The sequence below is a fragment of the Sarcophilus harrisii genome, chromosome 5, assembly GCF_902635505.1.
Source record: "Sarcophilus harrisii chromosome 5, mSarHar1.11, whole genome shotgun sequence".
In the NCBI taxonomy this organism is placed as follows: Eukaryota; Metazoa; Chordata; class Mammalia; order Dasyuromorphia; family Dasyuridae; genus Sarcophilus; species Sarcophilus harrisii.
Window position 1 is genome coordinate 272,686,194 of NC_045430.1, and position 24,009 is coordinate 272,710,202.

The 24,009-nt window shown below is 45.2% G+C and overlaps 1 protein-coding gene across 4 annotated transcripts in view; it reads left to right on the forward strand.

Annotated features, from left to right (window-relative positions):
- The window catches only part of SKAP2 (src kinase associated phosphoprotein 2), a 151,053-nt gene that overhangs the window by 88,923 nt on the left and 38,121 nt on the right, over positions 1-24,009 (forward strand). For all 4 annotated transcript variants that reach the window (XM_031940535.1, XM_031940534.1, XM_031940533.1 and 1 more), the window contains exons 7-9: positions 6,406-6,530; positions 7,390-7,453; positions 8,102-8,239. In XM_031940535.1, the coding sequence (XP_031796395.1) occupies positions 6,453-6,530; positions 7,390-7,453; positions 8,102-8,239 (280 nt within the window). In that variant the 5' untranslated portion in view covers positions 6,406-6,452. The remainder of the gene's footprint in view (positions 1-6,405; positions 6,531-7,389; positions 7,454-8,101; positions 8,240-24,009) is intronic.

The following is a 24,009-nucleotide window of genomic DNA, read 5'->3' on the forward strand; positions in this document are numbered from 1 at the left end:
GCAAAGGCCAAGGAGGGATCTGTTCAGTGACTGAGTTAGAAAAGTAATTCAGTAAATACTTGTCGAGACATGGAGATGTGGAAGTAGAGGAGGCCTTGGAGATCCCCTAGTCAACCCTCTCATCCTGCAGATGAAGAAAAGTTCTGCAAGGAAATACTTGCTCTGGACCCTGTGGCAGAGCTTGGGTCCGGGGCTTCCTGACTCCAAGACTGACCCTCTGCCCACTGTGCCAGGCCAGGTGGGAACCTGAATCTGGCCTCTTGTCCTAAGTCCCAGTGTCTATCCCAGTGCATATTTTCCCTCCCTTTCATGCTGTAGTACCTTGTACAGAGTAGGTGCTTTAATAAACATTCATTGTCATAAACACAGCATGAAGGCGGTGACTGTTGTTTTTTCCAGCTGTGTCTGTTGCAGCTGCATCTTAAATAAATGCCAAAGAAATATTTATAAAAGGACAGTGAGAGTAAAGCCCGTGTTCTGTTTAAGCCCATGGCCAAGTTCTATGTTCATGGGATTTTTGCTGTTATTTTCCTTGTCTTTCTTTAAAAATACTTAAAAATATTTCCTGCTGTGCTGAATTTTTTTCCCACAGGAGCCCATTTCCAGTCTTTAAATGGAAATCAATGGAAAATTAGTATTTCTATTTCACTTAACAGACTTTTCAAGATCTTAGAACACAGATTGTCGTTGAAATGCAAGCCTCAACTCCTGTGTTGATGCAGGAGGAGAAAACAGAGACCTCTTTTCTTCAATTTGACTTCAAATTGTGCATATTATTTCATGTAGAAATCATTGCATAGTTGAGCATAAATTCTATTGAAATTTTAAAACAATAGTAAAAATATAATTTTATAAATTATTTGAAAAATGCAGTCTCCTTATTTGTGGCCTTCCCAGTGTTTGTTGAGATTCCCTCTCCTGCTTGATGGAGGCACCTCTCCTCCCCATTCCCGCACTCCAGAGACTCCAAAATGGATGTGGAAATTAAGCAGCCAGCCCTGGGAAGGGGGTCCCCGGTGCTCTTTCCTTGGCGAGGCACTTGGGGTTAAGTGACTTGCAGAAGGTCTCACAGCTACCAAGGGTTAAGTGCCTTTCCAAAAACAAAGAGCAGTTCACAGTCCTCTGCTTGGCAGTCACTGTAATGCCGGTGTTCTGGGGACCCAGCTGGGTGCCGGGGAGTCAGCTGATTCTGGGGGTTTCATTCTCTTGAAGGAAGCTCCTGAAGGAGCCATGATTTGGGGAAAGGGGTGGAGAGTGGATGGGGGAAGAGGAGCAGAGGAGGACTACTCCGAGGAGTCCCCAGAGGCCAGGATGCTTGAAGCCTTGCTTTTATAGGGCTCTTCTCACTGATGCTGCTCTCGACCCCGCAAGGTCTTCTATTCATCCCTGACTTTTCATAAATTGGCTGTAGAGAGCTGCCCACCACGCTGGAGGTCTTTCTACATGTGCTGTTAGCATGAGGGGATTCAGTCAGCAAACCTTTACTCAGCTCTTAGCAAGAATCAGGACTGTTCCGAGTAATGGGGATGTAAAGGAAGGCAAAAACAACCTGCTCTTAAGGAGTTTCCCCTCCATGCCCAGCTTGTTTGTGCCTGTTTGTGCCCACCAGGCAGCTTTCCCCTGCACTGTGCTTTACTTTCTCATTTTGGTTTTTTGTGTCTTTCTGAGTGTGGTTTAAGTACCAGTTGGGTGCGATGGTCAATGAAGGGAAGGCTGTGCTAGGAAGTAAAGTGCAGTTCTTGGCCCCTTCCCCAATCAGATCAGCTTTGCTGTTGCTCCCTTATGGATCTGGTCACTATTCCGCTGACTTTCCTCACCAAAATCCTCCCCTCTGTAGCACAAGTGCCCTGTGACTCCATATGTACCATGCTCTAGATGGGAAGGAGGGCCCCGAGGGGCACATGTGCCCGGACTCCCATATTCAGGGGCGCATGGGGGGTGGTTAGAGATTTGCCCAGTGGAGAACTGGGGATTGCTTCTTGAGTACAAATCCACAGTAGCCACATGTGTTTGCAGCGTGGTAGCCCATATTGGGAATAACTCATAAACTAGAGTTTAAAGGCAGGCGCCGGATTGGCCAAATGGTAGGAATCAGTGGGAGCTTTCCTGCTTTCTTCCCCAGCAGGAGCCATTCGTTCATTCTCCCTTCTCGGCTGCCATCTTGTCTCACACCAGGACCAGATTAATTCCTGGAGTGGAAAATGTTAGGGTGAAGTGGAGAAATCCCATGACATTCTTGCTAACGGCACATGATTCTCTGTGGAAAGTATAATCTGGGTGTGTTTAAAATCCCTGGCCACCAGAAAGCACTCTCCAGACTTCTCACGTTAAGCAGGAAGCTCGCTAGCTCTTGTTTTTAATTAAAATGGTAATGGTTTGACACTTACTCACAATATAGCTCAAAGAATCCCAAGTATATGTCAGTGTAGGAACTAGTGTTTTCATCTGCATTAATCACTGAAAATGGCTTTAATGAAAAAGGAGATTTTGCTTATACTAATAAAAAATATTAAATTCTCTTTTATTGCATTTACCTTTAACTAAGTAGGTGGACTAAGTTCTCTGGTGCAGTTCAGGACCAAGGGGCATATCTTCCTTTTCCTATGCTCAGATAATCAGTATTTACAGCCATGGAAGTTACCCACAGTCACAGAGAGGAAAAAACTCCCTAAAGATAAAGGACAGAATTTATTAGCAAACATTGTAGAGTCAATTAAATGTCTTTCAGTTGGTAAACTTTGAAAATGTATTTGCATGAGCAAAGAGATATTCAGACCATCTAGGAGGCACTTAATAGCAGTGTGTAGAGTTTGCACGCGCACACATAGACACATGTGCATGCATGGATTCATGTCTATACAAGTAGCTGGTAACCCAGTAGTGAGTGACTAGTTTTTGCAGGTAAGTCATTAAGGAGCAGAGACTATGCTGGGAGAAAAGAGGTGCGACAAGAAAGAAGTTGAGAAAAGACAGGAGAATCTTCCTCGGATTAGTGGCGGACGGCCCAAGGTAGGGGATGGAGCCAGTGTATACGTAGCCCACTCTGGGATGCTAGAACAACCCCTAGGGAGCATGATTGGATGCCCCAAAGGCTTTCTTTTGCTCCCCATCCCATCCCCACGCAGCCCACAAGGGCGAAGTTCAGGATAATAGCCTCATTTGATAATGTAAGTCTTAAACCTGAAAAGAGAAAAGACAAGGAAAGGAAAGGGGCAGAGGAAGGGAAAGGGGCAGAGGGAGGAAAGGGGCAGAGAAAGGGAAAGGGGCAGAAAGCCCACAGAGAGAAGGAAGTCATAGACTCACAAGGAAAGGAATCAATGTTAAAGGAAATACAGGAGGTGATACACTGGGTTCCAAGTGCTTCTGTTCACTTAGGGATTTGCCAAAGAATTGGGCTTTGTCTCACGTGAGCCCAGGGACTGGGGAAAGGCTGTCTCACGCTGTGCAAGGGATGCTACAGTTCCACCCCCAAAGGGCTGGTTAGTGCGCTATGGTGCAGGCAGTAGGGCCACGTTGACTTGGCTGGTCATTTTGGCTGGTAGCAGGTTACAGGACCGATACCAGTGCCCGGTGTTTGGGTTGGCTTTTGTCATGGGCAGTGCATTTCTACATGTTTTCCTGTGACTCTCACGGCAGGAGCAGGTCGACGGTGCCTAGGGTGTTTTGCCCAGGTTGGCGCCCTTGAGAAGTGAGGGCTTCAGTCTGGGTGTCAGATGCCACGCTGCATGTTCTGTGGCCTCCCTGCACACCTTCTCTTTTCAGCAGTTTTCAAAATTGTTGTTGTTAATCTGATCTCACAAGAACATCTGCGACCTCAAGTAGCTTATAGTCTAAGAGTTGTTGGAGAAGTCAAATGATTGGCTGAGTGTTGGGGCTGAGGTCCTTCTAAGGCTGCCCCTCCTTCAGCTGCACACACTCACTCACACACACACACATACTCACTCACACATACACACACACACACTCACACTCACACACACACTCAGACACTGTCTCTCCCTTTCTCCCTCCCTCCTCGTTCCTTCCATTCTCCTCTTTCCCACCCTCCCTCTCCCCCCCACCTCTTTCTTTCTTTTTCTCTGTCCCTCCTTCCTCCTATATCTGTCTCTGTAGTAAAAAAAAAATCTTTTTTTTATTCTAATTTTTCATTTGTTTTTTCATTCTGACAGCTATTGCCTTCATGGAAGTCATGCATTTTTAGAGATTGGGGAATAGGAATAGAATACATTGGTGGTACCTAGAGAAATATGTATTTTCCTGCTTTTGAATGGAGCAAGATTCCAGTAATTGGTTGTTGAGGTAGCAGAGTGGGGGAGCTCACATTATTTGGGAAGAGTAGATGGCACAATGGATATGGTAGAAAGGGGATGGATTCATAAAACTGGACAACAGATAGGATTTAGGGCATCGAAGGGAGGGGCAGAATCAAGAGTGATGCTGATGTGAATGGGGGTATGAAACTGAAGTATGGGGGTGTCTTCAGTACAAGGACATAAAATCTCATCTTTGGCCCAGTTTGTATGACCTACAGAACTGTGGGACTTTTGACTAATTAAGGCAGCCAAATTATTTTTTCTTTAACTGATGACAGTTAAGAATAAACTGCATTTTGGAAAAGTGCCTACAAAGAGAATTAATTTAAAATTTTTCACATTTAAAATATGACAAATCTCATTTATCCTAACATCCATTAATATCAAATGACTTTGGGGCAGCCAGGTGGTGCAGTGGGTAGAGCACCAGCCCTGAAGTCAGGAGGACCTGAGTTTAAATCTGACCTCAGACACTTAACACTTCTTAACTGTGTGACCCTGGACAAGTCACTGAACCCCAATTGCCTCAGCAAAAAATCAAGCAAACAAACAAACAAACATCAAATGACTTCTCGTTATCCCAAAGAATCAAGATAGATTGACTGTGGCTTGGTTAGGATGGTATCTGTCTATCCCAAATAGAAAGATACCATGGAGGAAGCTAGCAAATTCTTTGGGACTTATCTGTAGATAGATTTATTATTGTAAAATGTCGTTCCCTTCTCCCCTTCTGCCACATTGTTGGAATAAAGGGAAGGAAAACGTGAGGTGCTATTCTTACTTTGCCATTTCTCCCTAACCCCTTTCATCCCTCAGTGTCCCCAAGTGGCCAGCTGGAATTAGTTACTCAGTAGGATACATTTGCATGAGTTCTGTGCAGCAGACTAATAAATGATATCACTTTGAGAAAATTCCTTTTTTAAAAATTGCATGTTCCCAGTAAAGTGGTGGATGCCTGTATTTCACTATTAAAGTTGTCAGCAGAGTTGTGTCTGTTATCTTAATGTTCCCACAAATATTCTCCTTGCATATTTATCATCAAGCTGGTCTTGCTTATAGTTTGGAAGGTAGCTAAGCTGAGTTCCTAAGAGCTTGTGGTTTGTTTAAACTTAAACAATGAATTTATTAGAAGGTCTTGGGGGACTTGACAAATCCAGAGGCTGGCCGACTTCCCCTGTTCCTCCTTATTTTTTAGTAGTGGACATCAGGTACTACCCACTGTCCCCTTGGAGACAAAAGGAAAGATTCCTCATGATTTTGTATTCGTTCACTGTAATGTTATTTTGATGTTGTAAAAACAGTGTTGTTTTAAATTTTCCTCTAAAGCGAATGGATCTTTAAAGAATAAATAATAACTTTAGCTACTTAAGATTAAAACCAAGGAGTGCAAGGGATAATGTTGTAAAAAATTACCCTGGCATGTGTTCTGTCAATAAAAAGTTATTATAATAAGAAAAAAAGATTAAAACCAGGAATTTCCATCTGGTCTCTTCAGCTGATATTTTTTAAACAAAATTCTCCCTCTGATTACATTTATAAAAATTGACCATTTAGGCAGTGAACTAAAGCTTTGGGGCCATAATGATCGTTCACTCTAAAAGGTGGAGAAAGGAGGCAGTTTAGATCATTTTTCCGAGGGGAGAGAGAGAGAAAGAATGAAAAAATTCAGGAAGTTTCCAACTAGACAGGTTTTCCCACTGGCTTCACTGAACCTGAAAGAGACACTGATTTATAGTGAGCTTGTCTAGCAAGTTCCAAGTTCCAGTTCTTGGCTTTCCCCAGATACAAGTGTCACATCACACAATTCTGACTAAGTAAGACCACCATCTGCAGACCTCTCTCTTGGGACTCCCTAAGATATCTTTGAAAAACAAACAAAAAAAACCCCACCCCAAATACTTTCCCAATTAAGAAATGAAACTGGTTCTCCAACCCTCAACATGTAATCATTGTATTTTTTAAAAGGCACAAGCAGAAAAAAAAATTAATGTGTATTTGAACTGGATACACAAATCTGAATCAAAAAGAGTCCATCGGGCATTGCTAGTCAGTACTGTAAATGAAGTTGTAACTTTGGTTTTATCTTCCACAGACAAACAACAGAAAGGTGAATTTGCTGTAGATGGATACAATGTCAAAATGAATAATACCCTGAGGAAGGATGCAAAGAAGGATTGCTGTTTTGAAATCTCTGCTCCTGATAAACGCATCTATCAGGTTGGGCTTTTTATGTCGCCTTGAAATTAGGTAGATAAAAATGCACTGATTTCATTTATAGAGATATTAACATTTTAGTAAAACAGCTCTCTCAGACATGGTAGTGAAAAAAGCACCAGTTTGCTCACACGGAACATTCACATCATAAGAAATTTATTTTAAAAAATCCAGAATCGGTTCAAATGGTATCTTTTTTGAATAAGAACAAGCCAGTATATTATCTATCTCGTCAATGTTAACATTTTTCTACTCTATTTTAATGGGCCTGTGTGATTTTCTTTTTAAAGAATTCTATAGTAGTAGGAATACAGTTATCAAAAATCTCTGTGTTAATATAGATCATATTATTTAAGGGCACTGGAGGAAAATCCAAGGTAAAAGAACCTATCAGCTCTGCAATCCCCAGATCTATCAGTTAGACATCAATATGGTATGTAAGTTTAATAAGTTTTAAATATCTGAGATTGCAGTTGAAAGCCAGTTAATTAAGTTGTCAGCTAGTGTGTTGGTATCTGACAAGACCATTTTTAAGAAAACTGTACCCAGCAGTCTAAAGAAATTCATGGGTGTCTTCTAATTGTCAAGGGCAAATTTTGCTCATCACTCCTGGCTTTGACATTGATGAAGAGAAGCAGGTTTTTTCTGCACAGCTGCCAGCTGCTGATCAGAGTTTCAAATCCATCATCCGCTGCTTCAATTACGTAAATTTGTCAAAATTAACTGTACATTATAAGGCGCATCCTTGCAAGGAAAGTACCACTAGACATGAAAAGAATTACTAATGGTCCCACAAAGAAAGGACGAGAATTGGCTGTCACTTCCACTCCAGAGGTGACTTGCCCGTTGTTTTCTTCCTCAGTTCACAGCGGCCACTCCCCGAGATGCTGAGGAATGGGTTCACCAGCTGAAATTTGTATTACAAGGTAAGAGCCATTGATTAAGCAGTTGAAGATATTCCTTAATACTTAACTGCTACATTCCTTAACGCTTAACAGTCACAGAGTGACTTTTGGTTTCCACGTGTGAATGTTTATATTAACACACAGAGACCTCTGTGAGAAGGAGCAAAGAAAGATATGAATAGAGCCCTTTGCAATTTTTGTGGATGTGTTCATTTTCCATATTGTTTAATGTGGGGCTCATTTGTTTGCAGTTTTTGAAAGTGGCTTATTTTGTCTGGGCTCCTAGAATTGTCCAATATAGGGCTTAGGGATTTTGGTTAATTGTTGGTATTAAATGTTAGGTAAGTTTGAGCTTTAACGTTTTCTTAATTGATGGCTGCTTTTAGGCCTACAATGTTTTATGTATGTTTCATTATCCTCTAGGTAAGTTTGTCTACGTGTCAAAAGAGTTGTCCCTCTTTTGAGTAACATTTAAATTTAAATAATGTCTGTTAGTACTTGAATTAAATTTAAATTTGAACTTAAATTCGTTTTTTGGACAACTAGCTATCATAACAGAGCTGTGATACTTTATAAACAAGTTTCAGGACCAGAACTATGTGGGGGAAAGTCATTTTTTAAAAAAATTGCTTTCTTTAAAGACACACTTGGTGAAATTATGCTTTGCAGACCTGGAATCTGATGTCATTCCTGAGGATGACGATGAGAGAAGAGAATTATATGATGATGTCGATTCCGCGCCCACAACCACAAGTCCCCCAGCAAATGGCCAGCTGAGCTATGACGAAATTTACGAAGTACTTCCAGGTATTTCTTGTGTCATGTTGAGGTTCATCTGCATCTAAAATAATTTCCTAATTTGCACATCCTGCATCATTTCCCCGATGACTTCAGGACAGTCTGGTGAGTTCTGAATAGTAAAGGGAAAAACTTTTAGAGCAACTGTCCTGAGACTGTGCCAAGCTTCAGGGCCGGGGGTGGGAGCCCTGAAACCCAGCAGAAACGACAGACAGTGTCCTGAGATTTTAGGCTCATTAGCATTATGCTCTCTATGCTGGGTGATTTTTTAAATTAAAAATTGACTTGCTTTACAGTTTTTTCTATCAGTTCACCCATCATTTTTCCTTTATTCTTTGTGGAATTTGCATCAGCCCAGAAGTTCTGCCCACAATCCATATGTTGCAAGCTTCTGCCTGATGGATGGTCTTCTAGGCTGTTATTGTCTTGGAGAAACTATCAGTGAACTCAATCAGCGCCCTCAGAGATTTCAAGAAAGAATCTGCTTACATTATTATTTATTTTAGATGGGATACAAGGCTTGCAACTTGTAGTATTGAATACCAGTAATGTAGACTGACCTGCTGTACAGGTATGCAAGTCTGCTAAAACAGAAGCAGAGGCCCTGAGGGCAAATATACAGTTGGTGGACTTTGGAAAGCTGCCTGAAATGTGCAGTGGGTGGAAAGGCGGTGTCATGGCACAGTGTGCTAGCCTTACAAGCAATTATTGCAGTTTTAGCCTGGCAGTTTATATTCTAGTCTTTGGCTGTTTACAAGGAATATCAGTAATTAGGACTTACATTTAAATGAGAGAGAAACTTGCATGTATCGTTTTATTTTATGCTGTTCTCTGAATCTCCCAGTCTTTTTTGAGATAGCTCAGGAAAATGGCATTTGATCACAGTCTCACTGGTCCAAAGCAGCCGTTCTGCCTGGATGGTCAGAGATGATCTATTTTGGGCTTCATTAGTAATCCAGCTTTTTAGTGTTAAAAACAAGTTTGAAAGAGCTCAGATGAGTGAATGTTGGGATGTACAGTGAGAGGCTGCTGGGTCCGTAAATGTGCAGTTGCCACCAACAACACCACATTGCAGCTGCCTTCATAATGGCGAACAGTGTTTCTTTATGAGTTGTAGGTATAACTTACTCCCAACGGGAGAATTTCTATACTGTTAGATGCCTTTCAAACAATTTGTCATAATATGTATTAGAATGGCCTTGACCCTTTGGACTAGAGCTGCTTTTTGCTCCTGAATTTTTAAAACAGTTTCTTTTCCTTATATGATGTGTTTTAAGGGGTGCGTCCTAATGGTCGCCCGAGGTGGTCATCAGGCCTGATGACCTTGGTTCTCACGAGCGGCCCCTGGTCTGACATGGAATGCAAAGCTTCCTAAGAGCATTCCAAGAGCAAAGGCCTCAGGGAATCCATCCCAGGGAAGAGTTTGTGGGAAGTTAGCCCAAACCTTGGAAACTGCTGCTTTTTGCTCCTTCCTGTCCCCCCTGGCTGTGCCACATGATTGGTTCCTCCCTACATCCCTCCACTTTGGTCTTTCCTGGGGGATCAGTCACTTCACGGGCTGCCCCTGGTGCTCAGTGCTCCTGGGAAGGAAACCATGACAGGCAGCTGGGGGGGGATGTCTGGTCCTACTTGCTTCCCAGCATCCCTGGCTTCCGCTCAGCTCAGTGAGATGGTAGAACTCGAATGAGCAGTGATAAAGGTGCTTCTGAGTCCTGTCCCCCCAAGTTCCACCTCAGTGTCAAAGGGTCAGCTTTTCTGTTTTGATCAAGGGCCCCAAACCAGAAAGTTCACTTTTTGTTAAAGAAGAAGCCACTTCCTTTTCAGCCCAAGAGTCAGGCTCATCCCTTACTGTAACACTGTTGTATGAACATTTCAGTTCTCAGTTTTTCACATGACCATAGCTAGTGGCTTGTGCTTCATCCACCTTTCACAAAGACTGTTTTCTCTTTCCACATGCCGAGCCTGCCTTCAATCTGACAGAATTCAGTGCTCAGGATTTCCCGTAACTGCCACTCATTCCCAGGGAGAATTTGTAGCTTCTGACGAGTGTGCACACTGTGAGCAAATCTCCTAGTTAAGCTTTTTTTATTAAAGTTGGATTTGGATTAGGCAGATTGACAAGAATTAAAAGAACCTTCCACAACTGATGTGGCAGTCGCATTCTTTTGATCACTTGTAAAGTAAAAATAGAGCAGTGGGGGTTAAGTCTCAAGGGTTAAAAAGAGGAAAACAGCTTCAAAAGTGATCTGATGAAAATATGTTCCTAATTCTATGGAGATGTAAAGAGTTGCATTGAAATTGTTTTTTATTCAGAATAACTTTATTACAGAAGCTACATCTTACTCTTTAATTTTTTGTTTATGAATTATTAACAAACTTCATAAAGGAATAAGTGTAAAATTTCTAAGATTTCTTTTCACTTGAGGAGGAGAGTGAAATAAATTCGCAGAATTGTTGGGAGGCTGGAGGTCATTGAAGGATCTGGCTTTTTTTCTCAAATGCCCCAAGGCCTAGGAGGCATTTTGATATCTCAGCAGAATGTGCTTCTTGTTATTCTTATTGCTTAATGAGGATGTGGCAATTGGCACATCAAGCTTCCTCACAAATTGCGACACTGCTGTAACAAATCATCATTTCTTTTTAAATTATGGTGGCTGACCTTCTGCTTTGACAAAAATTTGCAGTTGGGTGGGTCGTTGGGAAAGTCTTGGCTTGGGCCTGGACTCCAGAATTTGAAGCTTACTACCATTTCACAAAAGGACAGCAGAGGCCTATTTTGGGTAGAAATTTGGGTCTCAAAGAAGGAATATTATGCCTGGAAAATTGCTGCAGAAATCAGGCTCAGCTTGACTCCTTCTTTCTCGCCTTCTTGCCAATTCTTTTTTTTTTTTTTAATGGCAGGAAGTTATGCCGAAAAATGGATTCTCCAGACAGAGACCAAATGGGTTCAACTCAGTAACAAAAACTGCAATAACCCATTAGCCTTTAAAATCTGCAGCTTTCAGGGGAATTGAGTCTGAAATGTCTGCTGGTGAGAGGGATGCAGAAGAGCAGGATGAAGAGGGAGACAGAGGCCTCCGGTGTAAGAGGGCGAATCCATTTTATTGTCATGACAGAGGCGCCATCCCGAGCCAAGAGGGGCAGCTCGTCCCCTGCTTGTGCAGACTTCACACTTAGTCGGTGTAAACATCTGCATCTAAAATGACATGTAAGGGAGTAGGCATCTGCCAGGATTTTCCCGGTGTAGTTGCACATGGACAGAGGTTTCTGCCTCTTTACATTTAGAGGGAGCTTGAGGAAATCGGCAAGCACAGATGAAAAACTAATCGAGAGGCTATTAGAGGTCCCAGAATGAGCTCTGGGCTTGTTGATGAAGGGCTGCACATGGCACAGGTTAATGTGACAATCTCCAAAGGCACCAGAGTGGTGGGAGTTGACGCCATTCCAAGTCACGCCGGGGTCCAGGACATGCTGGCGTCCCTGGGGTTTATCCCAGGATGCCCTTCTGGCCATGCAGTTTAAGAAGTGCCCGTGGCTTCCACAAGGCCTCCGGGTGAGCATTTCAACATTAGGGCCCTTCAGAGTCGCCGGCATTTCCAGTCTTGCTGTTGGCGTGCCAGCTGGTTAGTCAGTTGAGTGGAGCAAGTTGCCTCATGATGCGTTTCTGGCAGGACATAAAGTCCAGGATTACCGCCCGGTCTTTCCCCTGCCCAGTCCCCAGTGATCCAGATTCCCGGGCGGCTTCTGACCCAGAATGCCGTGAAGCAGTTGTGCCGGCCAGGAGGGCACACGCCTGCACAGACGTGCACCAATGCCCACACGCTGGCCTGAACACTTTCTGTTTGCTGCAGGGAGATGGGTTTTAAAGACACCGTCAGTTTGACCCCTTGCTAGAGCTAGAGTTAGAATATGGACCAGGAGAGCCCTCAAATCTTCTTTAATTCTCCCGGCCCAGGAAACCCGGAGAGAAGAGAGATCCCAGAGACCCCCATCTTGCTCCTTGGTCACCTACGGATGTCACACCTGATCTTCCAGGTCCCTGAGTCCCCCGATTATTTGGGTTATGAGCATTTCCAACCCAAGTCTAGTCCAGTGTTTGTTCATCATTTTAATTAGGCTGTTACTGACTTTTCTTCCACAGTTAGAATTACAGGAAGTAGTTGTCAGTCTGTGGAGCTGGGTGGAATCATAGGAAGGTCAGAATTGTGGAAAAAGCATTTATTAAATGCTCCCTGTGTACCAGGCACTGTGTTCATTCTGCAGATAAGAAAGCAAACAAGCAAGCCCAGTGCTTGGGGATCTTAAATTCTGGAGGGGCAGGACAAACATGGAGGGAAGGAGGACATCCAGAGTGGAGGGAGCTTAATCCAGCAAGCGCTCTGGGCTCCGGGCTTGCCAGTCAGAGGCCAATTTGCTGCTCTTTGCAGACAAAGGGCTGGGATGGCTGCTGGTGAGGACACGGAGGGAAAGGGGAGTGAGATGGGGGAGCCTGCATGCCCCCTGAATTCCCCTGAAATGGGAACGTCAGATGCCCAGGGAGAAGTGGCCCCCTGAGGTCTCCTGCACATTCCCAGCCTCCCCTTCCCCAGGGTCTCCCCTTGTCTCTGCCCTGAGAAACTGGCGGGCCCATGGGCCTTTGGGTCTGCTGCTGTCTGGGTGCGGCTCAGCCCATTTCTGCCTTCTAGAAGGCTTTCTTTTCTCAACCCGAACCTCTCCCCCTCACAGGCAAACCCCCTCCAGAACCTCAGTGCGGGCAAACCCCCTCCAGAACCTCTGTGCCAGGCAACAAATTCTCGCCAGCTCCCTCAGTCTGGAGCCATCACTTCCTCTTCTGAACTCCCGGGTCCCTGTCCCGCTGCTCACTTGAGCCAGGCTGCCATGGTTGTTAGCCTCCTCCTAACGTGGATGTGGCCTGGCTCTGTCCCTGGACAGCAAGCTCCCTGAGAGCAGAGACCTCCAGCGGCGAGGAAGCAAGCGCCCGTTCCTCGTGGGTTGGCTGACCACTTCGTTGTGGGGATGGCAGGTTTAGGAGTGCAGGAAACCTTGCCCCACCAAAGGAGAGAGGCAGAAAGCGTCCTCAGCCCTCTCATCACGGCCTCCACCTCCTAAAGGATTGGTCTCTTGTGACCGTCTCTTGCTGCCCCGGACCATCTGGTTTTTAATGTTTCCAGTGATGAGGTTTCCACAATTTCCTTTGGAAGGTTTTTTCCCTTCATTAAATAGGTCTAGGGTTGAGGGGGTTTTGTGGGTGATATATTAAATCAAAGATCTCCCTTTCTTTCACTGCCATTTAAACTCCCCCCGCTACACTCATTTCCTCAGTGTTTACAACCTCCAGGGTTCTATATAACTAAGTTCCCCTGCCATGTATAATCGAGACTTAACCTTTGCATAATTTTAGTAAAAAAGATGAAAGCCATTTGAGTGTGTGGCCTGACCACTAGTGGATCGTGGGTAGATCTCGTCTTTGTTTGTCAGTATAGACCCAAGTCAGACCCTGGACATCAGTATTTTCTTCTCATATTATTACTTTGTAACTCTTTACATCTGTTGCCATTTCCCTCTTTTAAATAGGCTTGTCTGCCAAAATAGTCTGCTTTATTTTATTTATCTTCTGCAGTTATGGTCTATTTTATTCTTCAGCCCAATTAAACATTTATTAATAATAGTAATAATAATGTTTATATAGCCCTTAATTATGTGCCAGGCACTATATTAAATGCTTTATTATTATTATTATTATTATCAATTAGGTCCTCACAATACTCCTGGAAGGCCAATGTTCTTGTTATCATTCCCATTTTATAGGTGAGGAATTTGAGAATGAGACTTGCCCAAGATCACTCAGCTAGTAAGAGTTGGAGGCTGCACACAAACTCTTCCTGATTCAGGCCCAGGGTTTTGTGCACACGGCACCCGCCAGTTGCCTGGCCAAGGACTGGTGGCTGGTTCGTCCTTGATTTTAATATAATCTCTAGATGACAAATTGTTTCTATTTCCTTTTTTATTTGTCTAATGAGAATCCTAAATAAGACCCAAACTTGTCCCTTCTTCAGAGTTCCCCGGAATGATTTTGGACTGTCAGTAGAAGGGAACTAAAAGATTCAGAGTTGCAGGGTAAGATTCCCCAGGGTCAGCAGGGTCTCCAGGATCAACAGGGTCAGCAAGGTCCCTGGAATCAGTAGCTTCCCCAAGATCAGTCCAATGGGACCCTGAGCTCTTTCTGGGGCTGTTTCTGTCCTGCTTCATCTGGCTTCCTCAGAGCCTCCCGGGGTGAACGTGGAGATCCTTCTCTCCGGAACTTCTTGGATAGTGAAGGGTCAGTTCCTTGCTTGACTTTCTCCACCTTTGGTATCTCCGCCTGTCTCAGACACTCCAAGAGCTTATGTTGCCTCAGAATTGTCACCTTCCTTGGCACATCTTCTCTGCCGAGACAACAAGCACTGATTAAGTGCTTGCTGTGTGCCAGGTACTCTGCTGAGGGCTACAAACGGAAAGTCAGTTCTTGCCCTCAAGGAGCTTTCATCTTAATGGGGTGTCCGGCACAAGGGGCTTGCTCGGATGGGTTCCTCCCCAAGCTTTCTTTCTCTTGTCCTCCCCTCGTTGCTTCTCCTGGTCATGCAGTACGGCTGATCAGCTTCTCCATCCTGCTCTGGGAGAAAGTCATAGCCTCTACAGGATGCTTTAAAGTTTGCTGTGTGAACTAGAGTGCTCCTTACCTCGTCTGATCCCCCATAATAACCCCAGGAGGTAAGCACTGTGGTTATCCTCATGTTACAGAGGAGGAAATAGGGGAAGTGACTTGCCCATCACCCAGCCACTACATGTCTGCGGCAGGATTTTAATTCAGATGCTCCCACCCCAAGGCTAGTGCTTTACATTGTGCAGCCTCTAGGTCTGTATTTTGGATTTGGGTGACTCATGGCTGCCCCATCTCTCTGATTAGAGAAGAGATTATCTGTTTGCCGACAGAGGGATTTCTCTTGGTCTCCTCATTATTTATAGCATTACGCTCAGTGTTCTGTGTTGGTGTTTGTTCTTTGATCTGCTCTCCAGTTTTCAGCTCCAACAGCCTGTGATAAGTCGGCTCGGGATGGCCCCATATACTCTCCAGTGAATATTTTTGAAAGAATCATATCAAAGAGCGCTGGACTCTGAGCATCACAGAAGTCCGGGACCTTGCTTTTAGCCTGAGCTAACGCTGCTCTGCAGCGTCCCTGATACATGTTCAGGGGAAGCCAGGGCTCTGCCTTCAGTGCTGGGGGACCCCGAGGCTTTTGGCTCCCATTCTGTTTTCAGATAAGTCTAATTGTGAGAAAGTTGTTTCTTAAATTGAGCCTAGGTCTTTCCTCCAGGCTGGCCAGTGATGGATTTCAGTTTGGGCCTGTCATGCTCCAGGGAATAAGACTAATCTCTTTTTCACATGGCAGATTTTCAGGTATTGGAAAGCATCCATTGTGTTTCTTACTAAATCTTCCCTTTTGCAATCTCCACATCCCCAGGTACATTAGCCATAGCTCATGTGGTAAAATCTTGTGTCACTTCATCATCCTGGTTGTCTTCTTCGAGCTGTGTCTCAGTTTGTCAATGTCCCTCTGAAAATATGGCGCCCCTCAGTGACCACGTCTCGGGGTGGTCTGCAGAGTGGAGAATGAATGGGATGCTGTGCTTCCTGTCCAAACTCTACATGGGAGCGGGCTTCCATTTGATGGGTCCAGCCTGTGGCCTCCCATCCGTCCATCCGTCCACCCATCATGGCGGTCGGCATCCCTGCAGAGCTTCCTTCTGCATTCACCTCCCAAGGCTGGTGGAAGATCCCACAGGAAGGATCATGTTTGTGAAATTGTGGCCCCCAACGCTGCCTTCCTGCTCGTGGTCACCGGTACTGGTTCTCCAAGTGGGACCTCCCACATGTTCCCGAGGAGTCCACGTCTTCCCTCCTTCCTTGGTTTTTGCCCAGAGCTCCTTCTGCTTCCCCTCTGTCATTGTCATGTCCTCAACATTGTCATTGCTATTGTCATGTCCTCCCATACTTACACCTGTTTTCTGGGCCCTTTTCCTGGGATAAGAGACATCTCCCTGGTCTCCAGGAGCAGCAGATTGGGTGGAAGGCCATCACAAAGCCCCTCCTTTGCAAGTGTCTGAAGGGCAAGAGGCTGGGAGGTCCCTGCCTCCGCTTGGTGCCCGGGCCAGCAGGTGCCAGAGGTGAGCCACAGCCAGTAATCGGTAAGCCCTGAGCAAGTGCTCCAGGCTCTGGGCTACAAGGCAAGGCCCTTGCGACCTCGTGACAGCAGACCCCACGTGAAGAAGCCCCCGCAGTAGTCAGGAGACTCGCTGGCCCAGAGCTCCAGGACGGGCTGCCTGGTTGGAGAGCTCAGTTGTTGTGTGACCCTCGCCTTGCAGGCCTCTCCCCCACATGGCAGCCCCCACAAACGACCCTTGTCTCAGTTGGCATGAGGCAGGAGACCAGCCAGGATGACCGAGGCCGGGCACCCCTGACCCTGCCTCCCGTGCCCTCTGCTGGAACAAGCAGCCGGTCAGCACTTGCACCACCAGCCTGACTTCCCATTGCCTCCTGCTGAGGGCCCCCAGGCCCTCCTATGCTTCCTGACTCCGAGCCCCCCGGGGCTGCCGTCTGACCGCCAACGAGCCTTTTCATTTACCTCGGCATCACGTCCTCTGCTGTGTGGCGTCCCCAATCAGCCGGAGGGGAGTGAGCTCTAATGTCCCAGCTCTCAGGAGGGTGCCCGGCTCAGAGCCATTCATTCCCCTGCCAGGGAGACCAGCTGGCACTCAGCGTGTGCCCAGTTAGTCACTGTCTCCAGAAGGAAGGCAAGGAGCTTGATCTCCTAGCTTCTGGGTCCCAGAGTCCTTGGAGCAGAAGGGCTGGAGGTGGGCATCTGGGTCATCGGGGATGGTAAGAAGAAGGAGCTTGAGGAGAAAGCCATGTTCAGTCTGGGTGAGGGATGTTGGCGACGTCTACAAGACAAGGACCCCAACCACCTTCTTGTGGGGCCTCCAGGATGGGGCTTACAGTGAGAAGAAAAATGCGACATAGTGATCGCCGCTGCTCCCTATTGGCAAGAGGGGTCTTAGGGACCGGGGGCCACTCGGCTGGAGCTCCGAGAGCCAGAGAATGAGAATTGGGCGTCCAGGGACAGAAGAGGCAGTCCAGTCTGACCTCATTTTGTGGCGCCCGAGGAAATCATGGGATTTGCCCAAAGTCCTACAGGCCCTGAGCAGCAAGTTTTAAAGCCAGGATCTTGGACTCCAAGTACCTCCTCCTCCTCTCACCATGATGTTCTTTTGAAGGGAGCGAGAGAAAACCCAAAGCTGTCCTGATGTGAGCCCTGGACTTGGGGGAGCAGATTGCAAAAATGTAGAAAAAAGATAGGGATGATTCACTGAACCCAGTATTTTGTAGCAGAAGGTGACCCAAAATGGATCAGACACTTCTAAGCAGAAAACTTGGAAATGATTCCAGTGAGGAAGAGGAGAATCCGTCCAGAGGGCCTGATGTGGCTGTTCAGGGAACTCACCAAGCAACTCATATAGAAATTAAGTTTAAATGGAAGGAAGTTAGAAGAAAGCCCAGGACCAAGACTGGAGGGACACCCACAATTAGGGGGTATGACCTGATGAAGATTCTGCGAAAGGCCCCTGAGTAGAGATGGCCCGATCACAGAACGCAGCCAGGAGATGATCAGCAGCATAAACGGGGGCGATCTCGGCAGTGTAAAAACATGGCCCTGGTAAATGCCAGAAACAGACACAAGTGAGGGGAAGTGGAGTCCCCAGTCTGTACAGTTCTCTCTGCAATTTGGTGAAAGGGAAGGAAGGACACAGGGCAAACCCTAATGAGAATGGTACAATCAAGGCAAAGTTTGGGCTTCTCAGGTTTTGTTTTGTTTTGTTTTTAAGGAAAGTTATCTTTGTAAATAGCAAAGAAGATATGAGAGAGATAAAGAGGAGGAGGGGAGAGGAAAGGGGAGAGAGATGGAGACAGACAGAGAAAACACACAGAGAGAGAACAGAAACAGAGAGAGAAAGCAAAGACAAAGACAGAGAACAGAGACAGAGAACAGAGATAGAGACAGAGAGAACAGAGACAGACACACACAGAGACAGAAAGAATGAGAATCAATAAGGATGATGGGGAGGGCAGTCTGCTGGAGAATATAGGATTGAATGGGTTAATGTGGAGGGTTTGCTTTGGCAAAGAAAGAGCACCTCTACATGTGAGACAGGAGTTAAGGAAAGAGACCTTGGGAAGGTGTTTGAGTTATATGAGATGAAGAATAGAGGAGAAGAGGGATCGCTCAGTGAAGGGCCTCAATTTTTTCTACAGAGTATGAGGAAAGGTCCTTAACAGAGAAGGTCTTGAGACAGTACATGAAGAACCAGGGGGTCTCAAGTGGGATTTAAAAGCCTCTGAACAGATACTGGTGATGGGGATAGCAGACCCATTGGGAAGCTGTAAAAGAGTCTCTTTGCTGCAATGAGGACCCTCGAATCCCTTCACAACATGGCAGTGGCTCCCACGAGCACAGCTGGATGATGTTTACACCCCTCCATTTGGCAGCATAGGAATAGGAACGGGGAACGCAGATGGTGGTGGGGATCTAGGGCTGGTGAGGAGTGACAGGATGAGAGGACAAGGGCTTTGAGACGTAGAAGTGGGGAGAGGAGCGCTGGTGGAGGGGCCATTGCTAAGGAAAGGACTTTTCAGCTCAGTTCAGATGGACAAATTGGAAGTTATAGTGAACAAAAGAACAGATTGAGGGATCATATGGCAGGGAAAGAGGGAATGATGAAAGGCTGTGATCAAACAAAGGAATTTTGGATTCCATTAATGCAGAAATGGAACATTTATTAAAGGGAGGGAGCCCATCCCTGGGAATAACTGAGGTGAAGTGGAAAAGGTCATGGGAATCTGAGTAGTGAGATATTTGAGGAAGTGTCTATGTATACCAAAGTCCTCTAGATGAGGGGGAAAGTAGGATGGAGAGAGAGAGATTGTGAGCTGGGCGTTGCATTCATTAGAATGTCCTGCAAATGGGAGGGAGAAAATCAGCAGGTAACAGCCGTCGGGCCCAGCGTTGGGTGATAAACCCATGGAATTTAAGGCTCAAAGGAAGAGAGACTGCCACGTGATAGTGGGAAAGGGGGAGTCTGGAAATGGACCAGGGAACAAAAAGCGATCTGACGTTCCCACCCACTATACCCTGTGAACTGCAGGGTGGGATGAGAGGAAATGGAGCCAGGACCAGAAAAGGTGTCCAGGAAAGTGGTGTCATTGGGAAGGAGCCTCGTCTGAGTGCCAAAAGATGAAAGGAGTGAGAAATGAAAGGGTTTAGGATAAAAGGAGGTTTGTTCATTAGTGGAATGGGGTGAACAAATTTGGAATAGGATGTCAGGAGAGTTGAGAGATGGACATGAGGGAAAAGGCGCTGGGGATAGAGAATAATGCTCATGCCCCCGTTGCTGGAGGTTGGAGGGGGGTCGATTCCTTCAGGTGGGATGGTTGTGAGGGCCAAATTTCACATCAGGAAGATTTGGGTCCCTGTTGTGGCTCCAGAGACCCTAGGCAGGCAGTCACTAAACCATGGTAACCAAGCCTCCATTCATGCTTGCATTAACTCCCTAGTTGTCAGGAGACTCCCACAAACTCTGCAAACTTGAAAGGGCTGTACCAATGTCAGTGCTTATTAGGAGTCCAATTCTACATATCAGATTGCATTTTATTTTTATACACTAGAGAATTGAATCCTTTTTGGTTTAATTGCCCATTTCCCCATAAAATGTCAATTAAAATGAATGTGAGTTTTTTTATATTGCCATTCCAACGTGAATCAAATAGCAAACAAATGCAGGAACTCTGTTGGTTTCTTTATTTGAGCTTCTCTCTAGTGCAGCTTGTTTGGAAATATTGGGAAATTATTCTTTATCAGTACAGAAAAATCTAATGATTGCACAATCATAAGACTATATGTATGTATCTGGCGCCAAAATGTAGCAGGTTTTATAAGGGGAGCAAGAGAAGATCATTGGTAGAAAAACAGAACTCAACACATAACCCAGCAGAATATGTCATCAAAAGAAAGGGTATGTATCTGTTCAATTCGAGGCTTCCTTATGATTTCCTGTGTATTAACAAAATGTGAATATTTTTTAGAATAGTAAAATGTAAATGGATTTCTTAAGTGACACACCATTCATAATTCTGGAGGAAATACAAGAAAAGTGCACAAAAATAGATCTCAGGGAAATAAATAGGCAGGTCTTGATGGTTAGGATTACATATAAAAATATAGACATTTCAGTGTTGTGAAATCAAAATAAGTGATAAAATTTGACTACATTTTATAATCTTTTTCTTGAGTTTTTCTTTATCCTAATTCAAGAGTCAAAGAATAAAAGGAGAAATGGCATATATTTTCTCCTCTCATTGTTTGAGAGGCGAGTTCTTTTTAAAAATGACATTTTTATGTAAACTACTTCAGGCCCAAACCATTATACAAAAAATGTTTCTTTTTAAAATAATATCTAATTTTGGCATCCATTTAGTAATGTGCCCAGAACATGTGGTACCCACAGAACGGTGTCAGTGTTTGCTTGAAGACAAAAGTGAATATGGAGGTTGATTTGGGTTGCTTGTCTTTCTTGAGAAAATTCCCCTGACGTCCAGTCTCTTTTCTAAGAAAAAAATTTAGGAAAGACTTTTGTGGGGGTCACTCTTCCCAAATGGCGGCAAATCAGGGTGAAGGAAACGATAGAAAAGCCGTGTTTCCATAGTTCCAAACTGATGGTGAATTCTCCGAATGGGGAACAAAGCAAAAACAGCCAATGTTCTAAAAGTTTCATTTGGAATTTTGAGGAGCAGTCAAAGTTGGATGTGGGAACTTCCCTTTGGTGAGTTAGCACATCCAAATGGACTTCCAGCCAATGCCAGCTCCGTGAGGGGAAGGGTCTCTGACAACATTGAGGAGAGACTTTGGTTGTAATTGTGTCAGGGAGACTCTGGTGGGGGTCATCTCTCGCTCCCTCCCAGAGCTGGGGTGAAAGGATTTAAAGCACAATATAAATCTGGGGGAGCACTTGTTGCTAGCTAGTCAAACTCTTATGATGCAAACACCATTACAAAAAATTATAGCCTGGTCTGCAATTCCCCACAACCCAAATGTCGGGAGCAAAACCAAAAATGCTTCCTTGGGACCCTGCCCATGTAAAAGTCACATGCTATAATGACAGAATTTGCCATTGCTTCTAGAGTGAAGAGGAAAGTGAATGAGGGTGGGCTGCTTTGGAACTCCTGCTTCATGTTGCCCATTAAATGCTCTCCAACTAACTGCCTTTAACCCTCTTCCCACCTGAAACATCTTGTCCACCTAAGCAAAAAAACTCAGAAAAAGCAAGGTCTCATACACAGCAACTCAAGTATCTGATTGTGTGCACATGTGAGTGTGTGCATTGCATGTACATGCATTGTGTACTGTGGGTGGGTGGGTGTGTATGCATATGTACTATGTGTGTGTGCGTTGCATATGTGTGCATTGATTGTGTATGTGTGTGCATTGTGTGTGCATGTGTGTATGTGTGCACTGAGAGTGTATATGTGCATTGCATATGCAGGTGTGCATTGTGTGTATGCATGTCTGTGCATTGCATTGCACGTGCGCACACACACACGTCGGTCACACATATCCAACATGGTGGCTTCCTGTCATTCACAGAGCGCGTCCCCTCATTGGTCCCGTGCCGCAGCCTGCACACGCTGACCGCAGCCAAGCAGGTGAAGGCCAAGGTTCAGTCAAGCTCAGTGGGTTTAGGAGCATGAGTTTCCTTTTTCCATTGGCTCTGTCTGGGGGTAGCCCTTGCTGAGGCAGCTGGTGATGAGAACTTATCTCCATCACAGACATTTTGTGAGTCAGTAAGTACTATTGGACCCATCCATTTTTATTCATCGTGGCTTTAAAGAAAGCAACTGCGTGCTCTTGAGGAGCAGCCCTCCCAGCTGGCCGCCTCCTGAGAGGGAAGCTCGATGCCTCCCGCTGCAGTTTTTCGGTGCAGTTACTCCCAGCCGTATCCCGTTCCACCTTCTGAAATGAAACAAACAGCCAGAGTCCGGGCTGTCGTTTGTTCACATTCAGCGTGGGATGAGTCATGTCTGTAAAGCAAAAAATGTGCTTGCAAAGGCTGGCGGGGGAGAGAGCCAGAGACCATCCCCGAGAACTCAAGCCTTCGGGGTCCCCTGGTTGTGAGAGCTAACGAAGGCCTCTGTGGGGGAGACCCGGCCCTCAGGGTGAATCACTGGCCTCCCGGTGCTGAGAGTCCCGAGAGGACCACAGTCTCCCTAGCCTCTCTCCAGCAGCCTGGGGTGGCAGGCCGGCCAGAGAAGCAAACGCCCAAGACTCTTCTTCACCCCTTGATTCAAGATCTTTAAAGCTGTGCCTTAGCTCTAAGTCTGGGACTCATACTGCTTTCCCAGGAAACATAAACAAAAATGCAGAAGCTTGACATTTAAGGTTTGGTGACCCCAAAACTATCAACTAATTGACCCCAAATGAAAGAAATAAATGGAAGGTAGCTAGAAATCAAAAGCCCCTTTGGAGGGCTCTTGATTGTCTGCTTGGCCTCTGATGAGTGGCAAACAATCAGTAGAGACTGAGAGGGAGGGAGATTGATCTGCAAATGTGTGTGCTTTAGTTACTAGTTAATTTTATTTTTATCATGTTCGAATGATTTCTTTTGCCTCTAGTAGGTTCTTTCAGATTTTGCTAGTGCTTTCTTCTTCCTCGTGTGCTGAAATGAGTTCCATGACTACATGGCAGGTTCCTCAATAGATATCAGCCAGAAATTAAGAGGCAGGATAGGCCCGCTTTAATTCCAAATCAGCAGGTCCTACTGTGCGCTTGACATTGGGCTAGGTACATTTTAATGACCAATGTCAGTGTCATGGACATTGAGCTTCAACAACAGATTTCTATTTCCATTTCCAGAAATGGATCTGTGTTGGCCAAAACTTTGCAAAGATGCAATAAGTTATGGGAGAAAAGCTTTCCAAGATCAGTTGCTTATTGTTAGAATTAGGCAGCTCTGTGTTAGAAAAGAATGCTAAAAGAGTAATGGGGACACAGCCGTCCTGCTCTGTGTGACCGAGGATCTATTACACAGAGTGATCGTGCCCTTCCCTGGAAAAAGATTGTTCATAGCAAACCATGTAAATTTCATTTATTTTTCTAAAAAGCAAACAGCCATTCCACTCCCACAAAGCCTTTCGGTTGAAGGATTGCTTCTGGGATTGATGGACAAATTCTCGCTTCCTCCTCATTGACCTTAGATCCATTTTAATCCTTTTGACTTGTACACAGCCTCCGTGACGTGAACATGATGTGACAGAAGTTGTTTGTTCTTGAGAGACTCTCATCACAGAAGAGCTCGTCATCTCCCCAGACAACAAACATCCCCCGGAGTAATTCCGCTTGTATCGCTGCATTTTCACCACCGACTACATTTTTGACAGTTCTCTTCATGTTAAATATGAGTTGTGTTTCTTTTATGCTTGAATGTGCTCCAGCAAAATCCTTAATAGATATTCATGGATTGTGTTAGTGTGGATTGGACCCCAGCCCCTGACCATTCCCTAGTGGGGAGAGAGAGAGGGAAAGACAGACAGAAAAACAGAGACAGACAGAGAGACACAGACAGACAGAGACACAGACAGAGACTGACTTGTTTGGTTAAATACATTATTGTGTATCTGGGCATTGTGCAGTAGC